The sequence below is a fragment of the Mytilus galloprovincialis genome, chromosome 6 (assembly GCF_965363235.1).
Source record: "Mytilus galloprovincialis chromosome 6, xbMytGall1.hap1.1, whole genome shotgun sequence".
Classification (NCBI taxonomy): domain Eukaryota; kingdom Metazoa; phylum Mollusca; class Bivalvia; order Mytilida; family Mytilidae; genus Mytilus; species Mytilus galloprovincialis.
Window position 1 is genome coordinate 59,140,754 of NC_134843.1, and position 20,300 is coordinate 59,161,053.

Genomic DNA, 20,300 nt, shown 5'->3' on the forward strand with positions numbered 1-20,300 from the left:
GATCTGTTAATTTTATTCGCAGTTTGTTAAACCTTTTTATAATTGTATCGTTTAATTGTGAGTTGCTGTCTCATTTACGTTCATCCCACGTGTCCTCTTATGGATAAAAATATTAAAAGTATTGCATGCAAATACAAAACTTAAAACTCAAAATGCGAAGAGTAACTGACAATGTCATGACCAACTGTAGACGAAAAGACAAACAAGCAATACAACGCTATGTAGAAAACGACACACTGAATAACACAAAAACCGCCGTAAACTGTAGTTGTTTATTATGTTTGGTTAAATGTTTTCATAATATTTTACAATTATATATGTATTCCATTAAAATTAACTCTTTTAAAAACAGACTTTACTATTATCTATTTACATCAATTCAATTCAATTCAAATATTTTTTGTCAAACATATTCTGAACAATAAATTTGTGACAAATCGAATATATAAACATTATTGGACATAATGTTAGTCTACTGTAAATCCACCTTATAGTTTTTGAATACAATCTGATTCATGCTATCAATTCTAGAAAAACGTCGCTAGAATTTCATAATCAGTAGGTTAACTGTTCTGATATGACATAAACAGGCTATATTATGTCAGGGTTTATCATGATTGAATGAGTAATCTACATATACACAATGTGTATTTTTATATATTCTTCTTTCTGATCAAACACTGGATAATTTTCAAAAGCCCGACTAACATGGTTAAAGCACTCACTAAAGCAAAAATATTTAATAGAGTCAGAACATTATACATGTTATAGGCGGGTGACACATTTGCTAGAATCATCTATTGTTAGATACTGATGTTAATATATCCAGTTATTAATGCATGTGATATCTGTTTGGTTTCATCCTGAAATGCTTACGTTTTGATCAAATACGTATTCTTCTTAGTTTTTACAAGTTAATTGTTGTTGTTTTAGAAAACATTTGACTTCCAGTGACGAAAGGGAAATTAACAGATTTATTTTTAAACTTAAAATGTTTAATTTTATGAACTATGTATACATTATGCACTCAATGGGGAAAGAATTAACATGAAAATCGTTCAATCAAATGAATTTGAAATCTGACAGTTCCTTTAATTGTAAAATAAAATAAAAAACAGTTGAAAAATATGCTGTTAATTGATTACATATACACATGCTACATGTATTCATTTGTGTAAAAGTTGACTATTTAATTTTTATAATATACAAAAAAGGAGAATGTAACTAAACAAATAATTTTATCTGATATTTGAACACAATTTTACATACATCTTACAATTAGACCAGATTAACTAAAATGATTAATTCTTATTTTAGATATATGTAGTAGAAAACAAAAGTAATGTTTCATATGCTGGTCATGTCTTCATTTTTGGCTTTGGCATAATAAGCGGTTTCAGTGCCTTTTTCTCTACACGATCGTTAATCTTCTTGTTTTTGGCAGTTATATTAGCGTACTGAACCAACAATTTGTTCCTTTGTCTTCTTATCTCTGAAATATAATATTATATAATATTAAATAAAACACCTAAGTCATGACCGTTATTTCAAGCAATTGTGTTCCTTTTGCAGAAAATGCCTCAAACTTATATAAAATCGGCTGATTCAAAGACATATAGAACAGAACATGACTAATTCTGATATAGAAGTATTTTAGAAATATTAAATAGTTCGGACAAAAACTACTCTTAAATTTTTTACTTCCTTTTTTGTAACCTCTACCTAAATGATTGCCACTGACGCCACTGAAAAGTGAGTTATATACTTTAAAAATAATAAACAGAAAACAATAATATTTACAATGATATAACTTTTCCCCAACACATTTTTTTTGGTATCTTTTTTTTAAATGCATTATCGATTGAACATGTTGAAATAATATTTAAATAATTGTTTCGTACAAAAATGTACTTTTCATTATTGCTTCCCTTTAATTAACTATCAAACAGATGCACACAATTTGTGTCAAATGATGTAATCTATTGACACATGTTACTGTGACCTTTTGAAATTGAAGTATTTTAAGGCATACACATTACGAACTATTTGAAAAAAAGAGACAAATGAATGTTAAATGCCGTGGAAAGTTTAAGTTTTTGTTAACTCAAATTGTAACGTACAAAATGTTCCCTTTTATTCTTACACAGTAATTCTACAATGAACTCCCTTTTAATCAGTTATATGCAAAATTATATGCGTACGTTTTCCATATGCAGATGTATATTTTGCCCTTTTATGTTGTGATGTTACACTATTGTTTCAGGTAACTGTGAACGTTTAAACTCGCTACATTTGTTTGCACTTGTCCTTAGTCAGAAATGTGATGTTCAGTGGTTGTCGTTTGGTAATGTGGTTCAGAATTGATCCTCTTTTCTTTCTTTTTTATACACATAAGACCATTGGTTTTCGTTTGAATGGTTTTACAGTCGTCATTTTTGGTGTCCTTTATTAGCTTGCTGCTCGGTGTGAGCAAATGATCCGTGTTGAAGACCATATAGTGGTTTACTTTTACAAATTAATACTTGGATAGAAAGTTGTCTCATTGGCACTCATACCACATCTTATCACATATTTATGTATCGATTGTTTCTAAATAAACTAACTAGAGATATAAGGATTAACATTTTGTATTTGCACAAGACGCAAGGCTTGTTGTTAAACTTTACGTATACGACTTCATAAGTTTACATTCAACTTGATCGTTTGTTTAATGATTTATAGAAAGGGTAATTACCTGTGGCAGTCAATCGTACATGTTGTTTGTCTGTCAAATTTCTGTATGCAGGTGTTCTTAAAAAGTTATCACGTGGCGTATCACTGAAATATAGATATTAAGAAGGGACTTTAAGAAGTAAAATTACTTAAAGATAATGACAATCCTTATTTGAAATTATCAATTCAAGCGATGGCAGCTAATTCCATAAATTTGTAAACGAAACCTGTCAACACAACTTTTTTTCGTTTTCCAGTGTACGCTAATATTGAAAAATTGCAGAATATTTTCTAGATTATTATTTATTATTTCACAGCGGTATAATACGGTTACTTTTATTGTTCATTCCTTATTTTATTTCTTTTGAATTTATGTTGTATCATTGATCAAATTTATTGGTTTAGTTTATGTTCACTTGTGTTAATATGTCTTTTGATTGAGTCAAGCCATTTCAATTGATATTTCATAGTGTGTATTTCTATGTTGTGATGTTACACTATTGTTTCAGATAAGGGTGAAGGCTTTGTACCATTCAAACGTTTAAACTCGCTGAACGTTTTTGCACCTGTCCTAAGTCAGGAATTCGATGTTCAGTAGTTTTCGTTTTTTATATAGATTGTACCGTTGGTTTTCCCATTTGAATGGTTTTACACTAGAAATTATTTATGGGGCCCTTTATAGCTTGCTGTATGGTGCGAATCAAAGATCCGTGTTGAAGACCGTACGTGCACTTATAGTATAAAGGATTACTTTTATTAATTGTGACTTGTATGGAGGGTTGTCTCATTTGCACTCTTTAACTAAAACTACTTAAACATAATGATAATATTTATTTGAGCTTATGAATTTGAGCGATGACAACTAATTCCATGAATTCGTATACGAACATAACTCTACAGGTCCCCAATCTCATTACTGTGAAAGTTACATGGTTGCATGTTAACTTGTGGTATAAGGGGACATGTATTAGAAAATATATTAATATCGAAGCGAAACTGTATTGGTTGAGTCGGGGACGGAATAATATATATTAAGTGAAATAAAGCAAATGGAACTACACAACATTCGTGTCAAAAGCAACAACGTCACGGTTAAAAAAAAAGGATAACGACCATATGACAACCAACAGTTTACAGAAAACAACAATAAATTTGATTCAGCACATCATTGGATTTCAGCATGTATTTCATTTAGACATGAATAGCATTTGACGCTAACAACGCACAAGAAACAATACGCCCTAAAGTTTGAGAATTTTTGGTACCTAATCCTCTAAAATGCAGTACTTATCTGTTTGCATTTTAACTTGTTGGAGGAAAAATGAAGCACACTTATATTTCTGTTTTTTTTAAGAGCCACTGAACAGTTTGGACAAATATGTATGCTTTTTGGACAGGTTGTTGTCTCCATTTCCATTCTCAATTTAAATAAAATAAAAGCATAACATGTGTATTTTACCCGAGTTCCTGCGTTGTTTCGTTAATATCCCGTGATACTGCAAAATAAAAAGCCAAATGATTAAAGGTTACCTTATTTTTTGTTGCATTAGTTTTTAAATGGGAGATGTACCTGATGACATTAAACTTAACCATTAAATATATAAGACTCATCTATAGGGCAACATTCAAATTTTAACAAAAAAATGATATCTTTAAACATGCCAAGTTCAAAATCAACCATTGTTTTAAAGGTGTGAATATATAAATACAGAAAACATTCAAAACTGTTTCACTACGTTTCGCACCTAAATTAAAATCAAAAGTTTTTGCCAAAAAGCTGTTTATAACTTTCTTTTTGTAAAAATATCATATTCGGTAAAGCATCATGCAAAGCATAAACACATGATTTAAGGAACATAAAATTGTTAATATATAAACAGCAATGAACAAAAAAGTTCAATGGTAATAAAAACTTATTTGAAATGTCTTTTTTAAAATGAAATATTTAAGCCATTCCACTAAATCAGTTCTTTATTGGGTATTGTATATTTATCATCATTTAAAAACCTCTGTGGCAACCGGGGATATACATTTGGTCGCTTAGATCTTCAACCGACCAACAATTATTAGCCAAGGTGGGGCGTCCGTTTGGCTGTATGGGATGTGAAAGTACACAGCCAAGTTTAGAATATGAAACAACGTTAATCAACCAACAACCAATCATCAACATTAGACGAAAATAACTTAAAAGTTTATTGCATCAATGTGAATGATAATTAAACACGCCGATTTGTTATTGATAAGTATATACCAGAAGGCACCATTTAGCTGCAACTTAAAGCAATATACGCATATAAGACTGAAATCAAACTTATTGTGGTGGATTTTTGTAGAGGTAAGACTTTGGCTTTTGCAGTCATCTACATTACCGAATTATATCAGTGTTTATTATATGTATAACAATTTACATTCGGAAGATGTTTTATAATTAAGCAAGGTGCAAACATAAAAAGATAATAATAATCACATGAAACAACAAGAAATCGTTTATAGTATTTTTCTAATGTGTCTCAATGTAGTTCTGAAGGTAAGAGTTTTTATATTTATATAAAATCATTTTTTATATCAACTACATGTATCTAATTAAACATTGAACCAAATGTATGAAGACAAAACTATGAAGATAATCATTTTGCTATTTCAAAACTGTAATTTAAGAATTTCGACAAAACACTTAGCAACGATATATTATATACCTTCACTGAATTATATCAGTGTTTATTATATGTATAACAATTTACATTCGGAAGATGTTTTATAATTAAGCAAGGTGCAAACATAAAAAGATAATAATTATCACATGAAACAACAAGAAATCGTTTATAGTATTTTTTAATGTGTCTCAATGTAGTTCTGAAGGTAAGAGTTTTTATATTTATATAAAATCATTTTTTATATCAACTACATGTATCTAATTAAACATTGAACCAAATGTATGAAGACAAAACTATGAAGATAATCATTTTGCTATTTCAAAACTGTAATTTAAGAATTTCGACAAAACACTTAGCAACGATATATTATATACCTTCACTGAATTATATCAGTGTTTATTATATGTATAACAATTTACATTCGGAAGAGGTTTTATAATTAAGCAAGGTGCAAACATAAAAAGATAATAATAATCACATGAAACAACAAGAAATCGTTTATAGTATTTTTTTAATGTGTCTCAATGTAGTTCTGAAGGTAAGAGTTTTTATATTTATATAAAATCATTTTTTATATCAACTACATGTATCTAATTAAACATTGAACCAAATGTATGAAGACAAAACTATGAAGATAATCATTTTGCTATTTCAAAACTGTAATTTAAGAATTTCGACAAAACACTTAATGTGTCTCAATGTAGTTCTGAAGGTAAGAGTTTTTATATTTATATAAAATCATTTTTTATATCAACTACATGTATCTAATTAAACATTGAACCAAATGTATGAAGACAAAACTATGAAGATAATCATTTTGCTATTTCAAAACTGTAATTTAAGAATTTCGACAAAACACTTAGCAACGATATATTATATACCTTCACTGAATTATATCAGTGTTTATTATATGTATAACAATTTACATTCGGAAGATGTTTTATAATTAAGCAAGGTGCAAACATAAAAAGATAATAATTATCACATGAAACAACAAGAAATCGTTTATAGTATTTTTTAATGTGTCTCAATGTAGTTCTGAAGGTAAGAGTTTTTATATTTATATAAAATCATTTTTTATATCAACTACATGTATCTAATTAAACATTGAACCAAATGTATGAAGACAAAACTATGAAGATAATCATTTTGCTATTTCAAAACTGTAATTTAAGAATTTCGACAAAACACTTAGCAACGATATATTATATACCTTCACTGAATTATATCAGTGTTTATTATATGTATAACAATTTACATTCGGAAGAGGTTTTATAATTAAGCAAGGTGCAAACATAAAAAGATAATAATAATCACATGAAACAACAAGAAATCGTTTATAGTATTTTTTTAATGTGTCTCAATGTAGTTCTGAAGGTAAGAGTTTTTATATTTATATAAAATCATTTTTTATATCAACTACATGTATCTAATTAAACATTGAACCAAATGTATGAAGACAAAACTATGAAGATAATCATTTTGCTATTTCAAAACTGTAATTTAAGAATTTCGACAAAACACTTAATGTGTCTCAATGTAGTTCTGAAGGTAAGAGTTTTTATATTTATATAAAATCATTTTTATATCAACTACATGTATCTAATTAAACATTGAACCAAATGTATGAAGACAAAACTAGCAACGATATATTATATACCTTCACTGGAACTTCCAATATTTAGAAGTTGGAGATTCGTAATTTCATATAGACTCTCCTCAGGATTTGTTGATCTATATATAAAAACAGATGAAAAGAATATTGTCAGTAGTCAAATGTGTATCTAGCATTTAACAAAAACTTAATCCTTATATTCGTAAGACAAACTTTTCTGTTTTCAACTAACCAGAACATGTTATTTAGGATAACGGTTTTTGTAATCAAGCTTATCCAAAGATCCAATGAAATTATTTAAAGCTTAATAGTTTTTGATGCATACAAATGAATGTTGTTTTCGTTTTAACAGCACTCGGTCGATACATTTGTTTTTGAGATATCTGTCCGCAGCGGCAGGTTTCCATATCCTCAGGAGTCAGAACTGTGGTACTACAAAAACTGACCTTATTTATAACACATCTTTTTTTTTAAATTAACCGTTTATTAATTTTAAAATTATAAATAAACTCCCTTGTTTTAGGCACAGCTGACCTTTGACGATTTTTTCTATTGTTATTGTTTTTTTTTGTCATTTGAGGATTTAAATGACAAAAAAAACCAATAACAATAGAAAAAATCTTCGACTCTTTTAATCAATTGTCTTTCAAATTTTTGGCGTTGAGCAGACAGATGAAATTTATTTTGCATATATGTAGCTGCACTTGTATTTGTGGTCAGTTTTCATTTGCAATTTCCTTAAGTTATCTTACCAATTTAAAAATAGATAACAATATTTAAGATGAACTGATATGTCTGTAAATTACAGATGTAATTAACTTCCTAAATGCATAAAATATTAAGATAAATCAGAACAATACAAAACTACATTATATTGACATCAAGCTTTAGGACCTTTGATTTTTTAATTAGTTAACGTAAATTAATATTCAATGCTGTACTGCACCAGGGGTCTATGTGGCCGAGAGTATAAAAAGACAAAAGTCTTTATCATTAGTATGTCAAAACTAAGGTTGTGAGTTAGAGTCCAACACGTTGCAGGTGCGTTAGACTCTTATTTTAAATGACTAGGATTGCCTGTAAACATTGAATGGTATAAACTAACCATGCTAACATACTTCACATGTTTTCTTATAATTACGTTTAAAAAAAGAGGGACGAAAGAAACCAAAGGGACAGTCAAACTCATAAATCTAAAACAAACTGACAACGCCATGGCTAAAAATGAAAAAGACAAACAGAAAAACAATAGCACACACGACACAACATAGAAAACTAAAGAATAAACAACACGAACTCCACCAAAAACTAGGGGTGATCTCAGGTGCTCCGGAAGGGTAAGCAGATCCTGCTCCACATGTGGCACCCGTCGTGTTGCTTATGTGATTACAAATCCGGTAAATAGTCTAATTCGGTAGGTCACATTCATGAAAGGGAAGGGGATTGTAGTTACGACGTAAGGAACATATCCGATACCATTTATATACATGTTGAAAAAAAGTGATGCACACATGTAGCAGCTTAAACGATCTTACCTTTCAGGTTTTGTGGTACCATCACTTATGCATCTGGAACCTTTAGTTGAAGTGTCTGAACGTTGTCTTGATAATAGAAACCCTAGTTCAAATAGATTGATTATTTTTTTGAATGATGTAGATTATCGTATTGCTTTCTTACAGTTTACGATGTATCCAAAGTTATAGATATAAAGAAATGTGGTAAGAACTCTGATGAGACAACAATCAATCCTATCAAGATTACAGGACGCAGATTTGATAAAGTGTATCAATACATCACGCCGCAATTTTAATTTTTGCTATTGTTTATTTCAAATAATCAGAGAATGGATACATACTGTTTCAAAATTAGTAATATATTTGATTTGCTTTAAAATTGGAAGATATAGAAATAGTTTCATTGCCAAAAAATAATCCATACTGATAGTAAGCTTTACAAATGTGTCTTTTATTACTGTTTTCAAGTCATTATTTGATCCCGTACCGACAAGTCTATAAACAATTACGGAAACATATATTTGTCAGTGATAAATCATATGGATGGGTTAACATGTTTTGGTTTAACATCAGGTCGAGCTCAATCGCATGCCGTCAACTGTTATGAGGTGCACTGAAAATGTATAAATCTACTCGTGCTACGTCTTCATACTACAACCTAATTAAAGTCAAATAAAGTAGGTACAACCTATTTTTCCTTCAAAATTAACTGTAGAGAACACTAGATCTACAACTTATAGTTGGTTAACATAAAACGTTAAAAATGTACATTTACTTTTCTTTAATATTCTTTAAAATGCAGGCAGATAACCTTATTGACAATTTTTTGGTTGTGAAAGCGTCATATTGTATATAATGACTTACTCTGGACTAAAAGCAACGTTATAATGAATATAAGTACAGCTATTGATATCAATGAAATACCGCCAACCAGATCAGTGCGTATTAGAGCGCTCGGTTTAGCTGAAAAAAAGGACGTTATAATGCTGACAAATCAAATTACATTGACGAGAAGGTTTGAAAAAATCATACCTTATACATACATTAAAACTTATTTTCCGTTTGGATTTTAAATAAGAACATTTTTAAGGGAATTATTGATTGAATTATGCAGACCGTGACCCGTGGGTTTCATTTATATGTAATCTTTTAGACTTGTTGAACAAAGGATTTCATTACCTTTTAGGTGTATCAATATTGACACTAAAAAGTTCATTAGAGATAACATGCTAATGATTATCAAACCAGACATATGACTACAACAGCCTCGTCAAGGTCGCTCAAATCAAAAAAGGTGAAAATACCAAATCAAGTATAAAACTGAAAAGCATTTAAACGATTAAGAACGTTAAAATCAAAATAGTTTCTTCTTCGAAACAGCTCATGTTATATATAGTTGAGTGCAGACCAAGCATTACATGTAGACGGGCGGTAACATTTCCGAAGTGATTGCAATATGAAAAGGTAAAAAGTATATCGTACCTAACTATTTTACTGTGCAATGATACATACACGATTCGAGTTGCTTATGTTAACAGATGCATACCTCTGGTAACAAATCTAACTTCAGTTGATTCGGTTCGACCTAAATAATTTTCTGACAATATTTTGAATACGTATTCTGTAGAGGGGGATAGGCTTTTAACATATAACAAGTAAATATTTTGCTGATTTGCATATTCTTCAAAAACCATATTAGTGAAATCTATGTTGTTCCTTCTTTTATACTGCACTGTAAAGTTCTGTCTCGGTACCACACTCATATCTGGTATCCATGCAATAGACACAGTGGTAGCTCCATGGCTTTTTGCTGCAATAGTTTTGACTTGCGTTGGTCTTGCTAAAATATACCATAGACAAAATTATATAAGTTGTTACTTTCATTTAATTAAGATGTTAAACTAAAATTAAGATATTTTATACTTCAAAAATAAATGCAGTTTAAATATTATTTAGACAAAGAATCTACCGAGAACTTTTAAGTTACATGTGTTAGTAGAATCCAAATGAAAGAAATAAAATAAATGTAAATTGTGAATACGATTGATCGATTGAATGTTGATTGTTAAACGTCCAGTAGCAAGTATTTATGTATGTTCAGGACGAGAACAAATTTGAAAAGAAACGTTCTGTTTAATTCAACTTATAATCGAAAGCTTGCGTTATTTTTTTTTTAAATCATTTGTTATATTTTTCATGTTCTTCAAAACCATTGTTTCTATCGAAAAACATGATGTAAATTGCAGACGTTGTTAATTTTCCTTTTTGTTTAACACAATGCAATTACATTTTGGGGTAAAATATTACTACTTACAGTGCACAGTCACGAGAACATACGATGAATATTTATACCCAATACTATTTCTTGCTGTACATTTATAAAAACCACTATCTGCTTTTTTGACATATCTAATAACTAAGTGTTTGTTTGATGAAGACCAGTTAAATTGTCCGGTCCACTGATATTCACATTGTGGTCTACAATCTGCAGAACAATTTATTAAAACGTGTTTATTCTTTTCCACTACAAATGACGTGCTATTTTGTGACAGTTGGACATCATATGGTGCATCTGAAAATAATAGGAAAACATATAATCTTTGGAATATTTGAACAACAAGGAGTTTATGAGGCATGTAACCGGTTGGTGTACGTTGTAAAGAAATAGTTTTAAACTAGGCAACAGAACAAGTGTCCATATATCATGTATAAGGCAAAACAAAATATCATTGACGGCCAGGTAACGTTAAACCAAACCAGGGCGCCCTATTTGTATATACACATATCTGTTTTAAACTGTTATAGTTTTTCAGTTTTTATTAAAAAAAATAGCTAACATAATACACAAAAAAATACCAACATGAATGAATATTTGGACAAATAAACTCATCGTAGATACCAGGATTGAAATTGTATATATGCAACAAAGCCTTTCCTGTTTTTCATCAACACTCCAATAACAATTAATCTATTTAGTAACTCAGATATTGTGGCTATAACTCCACTTTTCAAATTTCACACTAAGAAATGTAGTTTTTGATTCGGATGTTTGGTTTAAGCTTCACAGTCTTTGGTTTTGTTTTACTTTGGAATACATTATCTTTACATTTGTTTGTTGTATAACTATAATTTTAAGCACGAAATAATAAAAATGGTCCATACCAAAAGGTGCGAAATTAAGAATAAAGGAAATATTCAAACTCAAATTAAAAATATTCCCTGGCAAAAAACTTAATAAGAATTAAACTAACATGAATACGATGAAGTAGAAAAACACCAAAGTACTAAATTTACAACTTCACTTAAAACATTGTTGTTATACAATTGGATTCTCGTACTCAGTAGACATTATTCGAACTATAATGCAATGAATACTCAATTTTATGGAATTTGAAACTATCTACATATCAACTAATATAATCTTAAATGATCATGTATTTGATTCACTTTCAAAGGAATCATTTCCATATTATGTTTTTAATTGTTGACAAGTGCCTTGACTTTGTCCTGTGTGTCAAGTTTGTTACATACTAGTGATTCAGCAATTTAATATTTTTCGATTTTTACATAGCATAACCATACATAATACTTGCAGTTCACAATAACTGTAACTGATTTCTCTTTATATCCAATCTCATTGGTAGCTGTACATTTGTATTCGCCATGATGTTTCCTCTCTAATGGATATTCATAAAAATATGACGTAACATGGGTGCTGCTATCTGGATATGTCCATGTATAATTACAGACAGGATTGCAATCAGCCGAACATATTATCGTACTGATCGAACCACCTTCTGTTCTTGTATATACTTCGTTTGAAGGGGAAATATCAACGTTCTTTGGTGCATCTTAAATTAAAAAAGGAAGTTATCATGAAGAATTTACATGCCAATAAATGTTAAAACAACATGCTTGTAATTTTCATATTTTGAAAGACGATAACAAATACATGAAATTTGTCGACCATCAATATTGTTTCTTTTTAAAGGTTTGCATAATGTTCTATCGTAAAGTGTATTAGCTATGATTTATACCCCCCCCCCCCCTTTTCCCCTCAAAACAAAAAAGAATTGATTAAGAATAATAATATATATAATATTTGGGAAAAAATTACCACACTTAGTTATTTTTGCCCATATTTTCAAATGCGAGCTTACAAACATCACTGATGTATTATATGCTGACTATGCATATATTAGACGTGTTTAATTAGGGGAAAATAATGTCAAGTTTAAAAGTCAAACAAGGATGAACTATTTCGTGAGGTAAATAGAATGATTAATAGAAAATGTTTGTCTTTAACATGAAATAAAACGGCACGCAGTTGTTATCTTTTATAATACGGTTAAGGTTAAAATCGGGTTGTTGAGTAGTCCGTTAGCGCGTTTGTTCGTCTCTATCTGTTTTGTTGCCCGTATATTCGTTCCTTCGATTATATTGTTGATTTATTTGTGGGTGGGAGTACATTCGTGTCCAAAACTACTTACCGACCAATAATTTTAAATCTCTGAACATTTCTCAAATTGAAACCACAGAATGCTATTGTGCATTTGATCATAATTCTTTTTGAATTTCCTTATAAACAGAGTATGGAGTTTCAAAGAGGCGACAGTACCGCTTAATATATCTAGTTAAAAATATCAAAGTAGTCTTTGGTAATGAAAAACACGTTATCTTAATATACAGGTTTTATGCTTTAATGCAAATAATAAGATGTGGTTTGATTGCCAATCAAACGAATTGCCACAAGATACCACATGACATAGACGTTTATGTTTGTAAAGTGTATTAACCTAATTATGAATCTGTTTCCTTAATTACCCTTTTTTACTGCTGCCTATATAATGTATATATGTCCTTAAAAACAAAACATTCACAACTTACACAATACTTTAATTGTAATGTATTTACTGCTGCCTGTTCGTATGCTGTTTTTGGCTTGACACTGATATCTTCCAGATTGAGAGAAGGTAATATTTTCTAGTTTGAGCTCAGCTCCTTCGTTCTTATAATTTTGTCCAATCCATTGGAAAGTGCAAATTGGCCAGCACAAAGCAGAACACGTGATATTTTCTACTGTATCCCCTTGTGTTATTTTATATTCAGTAGATAAAGGCGACACTATTACAGATGACAACACTAAAAAGAAACTAAATTCTATTAACTCAAGTTCATGTTTTTAAACAAACTATATTTTACCATGCTTTCATAGCTAGAACATATTATTTGTTATGTTCATACAAATGAAAATGTTAGTGCGCAAACAATTCCCTTAACCGGTCCAAATAAAACATTGTATTCAATAATATACATAAGATATATCCAAGGAGCAAGCATTTGGTTTCAATAGCATGTCTTTCAAATTCGTTAAAAGTGAATATTATCATCTTTTGTTCAAGTTTATTTTTTCAGAAATTTGGGTCTGTAAGTCGCTTCAGAATTTCAGAAATAAAAATTTTCTTTTTTTTTTTTATTAATTTTATGTCTTTTCATCGGCTTCGAACTTAAATCTGCTTTTATGTCATTATAGTTATAAAGCTATTATGCTATGCTTTATTAAAGTTTCATATATTTCTGAAGATTGTACTGTGCCGAAATATATTTGATATTAATTCTACAAAAACAGAAGCGAGAACAAATATAAGAATTGAAATGGAAGCACATATTGAATGTTGTGTCTTCTGTACTATTATTTGTCTGTTTGTCCTTTTATTTTAGACATGGCGTTGTCAGTTTATTTTCGATCTACGAGTTTGACTGTTTCTCTGGTATCTTTCGTCCCTCTTTTGAAATATACAGTTGTAGGAACGCCACATTTTTAATAATACAAAAACATTAGGAAAAAGGTAGAAGGGTTAAACAAAATGAAGATAAGGACAAACATATCAAAAGCTCCGTGTAGCAACTACTCTGGTATGTGTATGGTTATCTGCGTAAGCACGGGAGTGTTTCTATTTACTATTGATCTATTCCACTTAGTCCCCGATGGTCTCATCAGACCAGTAGGCAATGCTTCGCTACTGGTATCACTTATTGCATATTGTGTTTTTGTACTTAATTTAAGCCAGATGTGAATTTAAAACGCACGTTTTAACGATGATAGGTCGCTCTCAAAGGAAATGCAAATATTCTACGAGGCAGATGCTGTACTTAATTGGTAGTTAAGAATATAATTTTGGTTGGATACTATCTCGAGGCTAATATAGTCGTCTAAATGACTTGTTTCCGATCTCTTGACAAAATTATAAATATAGATTAAGTATTGTCAATATACTTGTGTATACAAATTCTTGTATTATTATCTTCCTGCTTGGTTACTATTTTTATCAAATGACTTCCACCTAACGATGTTTGTTCAAACTTCCTAAAGAAAGAAGACAGAAGATCAATACTCCCACACTTCCTTCAAATGGCATATACTTATACATTTTGATATTCTTATACCACTTACAATATATCATGTATTATTATATAATCAAGTCTTCTGGTTGTTGTTCACTAATGATTGTTTATAAGTTGATCAAAAGCATACACAACAGTGATAACTACCATACACTGCATAATTCAATTCAATTCAATACATTAAAATTTGAAACGACAACTACGATTATTAGTATACTCATGTAATCGTATTATATATCACTCACATATCATTTTAATATCAATCATGAATTTGCAAACAGTTTAAAACAGAGTAAATAATAAATTGACCCGAACATGAAAAGTAAAAACAATAAACTAAAATGTTAATAAAAGAAGAAGTAAAAGGTCTTTTAAATATCATCTAACAAAAATTTATACCCGTAAACACACACTAAATTGAATTAAAGTAGAGTGTTTTGATATTTGAAAAAAAATTGTGAACAAGAAGGCCTATGAGAATGAAACAGTTACATTTAAAATACTTCGTCAGTGCTCGTGTTTGCATTTTACTAATCTTACTATGTTTAATGTTATTTGTTAGAATATAGTGTATATAACCTGTTTTTGGTGTGTTTTTGGTTTTCTGTTGATAACCTTTTCAATAATTTTCTTTTTCGGTTATGACATTGACAGCTTGTTTTCGACCTACATGTATAAGTTTGAATACCACTTTTGTATGTTTTGACTATCATTAGAGCATTTGCATTAATCAAGTATTTGCTGGCGTATCCGAATCGACGTATCGTATTACACTTATATAAAGAAAGGATAAATTAAATCAAGTTGGTCCCGATGAATATATTGTATAATGCATTTAATTTTAATTGAGATTTGGGTAAAATCATTATTGTAAACAAATCTGTTCGATCCGATACGTCGATCCGTGCACGTATTCTGATACGTGAATAATGCAAATGCTCTATTTAGAAGGATCTTTAAATTCTATTTGTCACTATTTATTTCGTACGATGTACGCATAAGGCTTGTCATTATGGTAAGACAACAGTCGTATGTATTAAACTTTTAAAAGATTTTTGTGTATTTCAGTTGCTATTCAATTGACGTAGACATATGCTATGATTTTTCATTTCAGTTCTATTTTAAAATGTATATGTCAGTACTATATTATATACCAGCAGGCCTCACTGTTGTGCTGTTACTATATAGACCATTATCTCCATTAACCTCACAGTAAAACGTTTCATCATTTTTTGGCGTTGATTCAGGTGTATAAGTCCATGTGACTGTATTATTCATCGAATCACAACAGTATCCATCCCCAAATTTGCAACTTCCAAAATTTTCTTGTCCAGGAAAGTACTTTCTTATGTTTCTATACAATCTAGAACATTTGATTAAACTCGAGTTTCTACCAAATGAAACAAACGCCGCATTTGCAATGGATTCGTCTATTTTGCAAATAAGTTTAATATCAACGAATGCAGAAATATAATTCGGAGACGCTGATAATGTGACACACTTAATGTGTTCTGAAATTAAAGATACACAAAAAAGTAAAGGTTTATACATCTATGAAATAAAACTTTTTTTGTGAAATACAAATAAAAACAAAACAAAAATGGATGCAAAACAATTAAAAGTAAAAATTCTATAATAATATATTATAATTAGTCGCTTCACTTAGGATGAACATACATGTTCTTTACGATGAAGAACTAAATGTATCGGTGTATAATATATGTGAACTTTATTTTTTCAAAATTTCGTTTGGCCTAATCTTTATAAAAGCTGAAAATTTTATCTATTGATATTGGTGAAAACAAATATATCGCGTTCAACCTATTATGATGCGCATGAGCAGCAGTCCATCATATCCAAAGCGAACCAGTATTTTGATAAGAAAGACAACCTGTTGTTAAAGTGTAAATAATCATCGATACTTGGAAAAACTATCGATCAAGACAACATGAATAAAAGAGGATATGAAGAATACGTCACGAGAGAACAGCCAAACAGAAACAAAAATCTTGAGGTACTAAAACGATAACAATAGACAGGTGTACAGACGATATGAAAATATTCAAAAATAGTTGTGAAAATTGTACAAGGATTATTGAAGATAAGATTCCTTAAGTTAGTACATAAATGAACAAAGTGACAAGAACTTACGGGGTGCATTTATAGTTTAATTCATACATTTTGAAACAAATCATAGTACTGACGTTTTAAATAGAAAGTATATGCTAGTTTCTGAACAAACGTGTACATTTTTAGATTTTTTATTGTTTCTCTAGTTGACATTTTTAAAAATATCAAACCAATGTATCTACAATTCGTACAATATGCCAATTTAGTCCGAAATAAGCCAGGCATAGTTTAGAAAAAAATCTACAAAAATAAACCAATGCAATTAAAAACCCATTTTTGTAGATGACAAGATATGGATTTATGAGTTTGAACAGCGGTATACTACTGTTGCCTTTATAGAATGGAAAAATTGATAACAACTAGCAAAGTTCACGTACAGTTTATGTTGATAAAATCCAAACCAGAAGTAAGTAAAGGGTACTCATAGCGTACGTTAAAAGATAAACTCTGTGTCTTTGTTTATGTGTACATTGTACGTTTGCCATTGTCAGTGCAATGTGTTGCAACTTCTGATCATTGTTTTCGTTACAAAGATAAACAGTTTTTGTAAAAGATAAGAAAACACAAGCGTAGACTTACCTTGTAATATGTAAACAGTTAAAATTTTCAACAGAAGGCAATGCATCCTTCCCCTTAAGAAAATGACAAAGATAGTATCATCAATACTGGATTACATATATAACATTACACTGTGAATTATATTAAGTTACATTGTAAATAAAGAAGATATATATTATATTTCTAAAGTAGTTATCTTACTAGATAACATTAAACAATTCTATACGTACATTCATTTAAATAATTTTAAACAGTTTAAACTAGCTTCTCATAATTCATGTTGCAAATAAGGAGGACGAATAAGGTTTCTTTTTGCTTCTTGAAGCGGAACGTATTATAAAATAATTACAAAAAAAAAAACCCGTTGAAGCGCAGACCTAATTTATTAGCCATTTTATTTGAGAGAAAAGTATATACAAATAAGCAAATGCAGTAACCTTTGACTTTATGATTTATCTACGAAGTGTAATCAGAAAGTTTCTAATGCCTTTTGTAAAATAAATTTTAAGACAAAAGGAGTATTTTAAAATTATTTTAGATGCATCTGATATTTAATTTGTTTTATTCACCATGTTGAGCACACTATATTGCGGGTAAAATACTGTATACCTTCTGTCTAAAAATGAATATTATCACATATTCCTTGTTCCGTCGGAAGCGCATGCTCTTCAACTTCTTAATCTATTTGGCATTTTTAATCTTTTTTGGATTCGAGCGTCACTGATGACTCTTTTGTAGACGTAACGCGCGTATGGCGTATATACAAATTTTAGTCCTGGTATCTATGATGATAAGTTTATTTATCTGGTTTAACATTTAACTGGAAAGTTGAGACCTATAAAAATGAAGTGCAAATGATGTACAAATACATGAAAAACTTGAATAATCAAGAAACTATATGACAAAAGAGGCATACAAATAATAGCGACCATTCTGGGTCTACATTGCCTGATGAGGTATGACCCTAAGTATATAAGTTATTTTAAAATTTATCCACAACTTGATTAATTGAATCATTGTGAATTGTACAAGAAAAAAACATTAATTAAAAATGACCAATAGGTGTCAACTACATTTGATCGGAAAGATAAAACTAATAACCATACATAAAAGACAGTTTGAGGTTGATACATTAATAACATAAAAAGACACCTACAGAATGGGCCAACAAAACACATCAGTCTTAAAGAATAGAAAACACCATGTCAAAAAGAAAAGAATAACGACGACACAACAAACAAAGTCGACTAAACACTCAACGGAAACCATAAGACTAAAGCAAAACAAACCTTTTTAAGTATAACAGTTAATGCACAGTATTTTAAGAACATGTTTTGTTTTTATATAAAATCAACTGGAATGAAATATTTTATTTTTTTAGCTTATACATGTTATATAAATGATAAAAATAATGTAATCAAACTAAAGAAATTTGAGAGAAGACCAAATCAAATATAGTTCCGGAAAGCATTAACCCTAAAGTACTGTCTAATAACAATGAATAAGGCTAAACATCTTTACCGGGGGGATAAATAAACCTAGTTGTTTTGAATATTTGTACATTTAAAAACATGATAAAGCATTTTACAGGAAAAATATATCAATAATTCATTAAAACAAAAAAATGCAATGTATTTGAATGAAATCCATCTGTAAAAAAGGCGCCAAATACGTCTTGAGGAATCATTTAATCATTTATTTGGTTAAAAATCGCAGTTTTTCAAATATTTGAACTAAAAATGGGAAATACATTAGTAAGACATTTTTCAATAATGAATTAATAGTAACATATACATTTTGTAAACAAGTGCAAGAAGTTTTGAAAATTTTTTGAAGATTGAAAAGAAATTGGCAATACTCACCTAATTAATAATGCTGATTTTTATAAGCTACTTTTTTAGATGTATAGATCCATGCAACATCCATCAAGCTGACTTAAAAAAACATGCGATCCCGGTTCTATTTAAAATATTTCATAAAACGCTTCTAGTATAAATTTTTTTCGCTATATGACGAGAAAGATAAAAGACAAGCCATACAACTATGTCACGAAGTGCAATATCTTCCGGTTTGTATTAAAAGTGCTTTATGAATTTTATTTTTACATTAAGTACCATCATAAGTGCCTGACGAAGTGGACAGGCTTTAAATGATCTATTATTTCCTAATGTAATTAAGTGTCGACAGAAAGGGCGCGTGTGATATAATTTTTTACTTAAGGATGTTCGCTTGTCATGTTATGGAGTTTCTGCCCGAATTTTAGAATCTTCTTGTTTTATCCATTTGAATTCCTTAAAAAAATGCTCATTAACCCCATTTTTTCCTTTTATGAATCTTATATTATTATAAGTCATCTGTAAAAGTCTTATATAATCTTTGTTAATTTTAACTCGTATTTGAGAACGTAAACTGGTCAATGATAAAGCTATGAAAAATTAAGAGAGAACATTTTCCCGCCAAAATTTCAATGGCTAATATCTCGAAAACAAGCCCTCAGGCCTATATATTTTTTCGCTCTTTTGGTTCCTTTATTAATACCCCATCTATATTTAATAATGTTATGAAAATCTTGTTATGTTGAAACTGAGTAGCGAACTTCCTTAAGTCTACGGGTTAGACGTTGGACCGAGATTCTACAAACTGATGGTATTCAACCACAAACAGGAAAGAGCTTTAAAGTAGAGTAGGTCTGGCATGCTTCTGACACTTGAA

General features: G+C 29.7%; 1 protein-coding gene across 2 annotated transcripts; it reads right to left on the minus strand.

Moving 5' to 3' along the window:
* Positions 1-258: 258 nt before the first annotated feature.
* Positions 259-19,575, minus strand: LOC143079992 (contactin-1-like). 2 transcript variants are annotated; one of them, XM_076255636.1, is made up of 13 exons: positions 19,451-19,575; positions 17,610-17,662; positions 16,055-16,263; positions 13,383-13,637; positions 12,089-12,346; positions 10,810-11,067; positions 10,042-10,335; positions 9,360-9,458; positions 8,517-8,598; positions 7,027-7,100; positions 4,172-4,208; positions 2,735-2,817; positions 259-1,492 (listed from the first exon to the last, which is right to left on the minus strand). In XM_076255636.1, exons 3-13 carry the CDS (start codon positions 16,176-16,178, stop codon positions 1,359-1,361), a joined length of 1,698 nt encoding a protein of 565 aa, XP_076111751.1. In that variant the 5' UTR covers positions 16,179-16,263; positions 17,610-17,662; positions 19,451-19,575; the 3' UTR covers positions 259-1,358. The 2 variants fall into 2 exon arrangements, with proteins under 2 accessions (XP_076111751.1, XP_076111750.1); XM_076255635.1 differs by having other exon boundaries at positions 16,055-16,411.
* Positions 19,576-20,300: the final 725 nt, after the last annotated feature.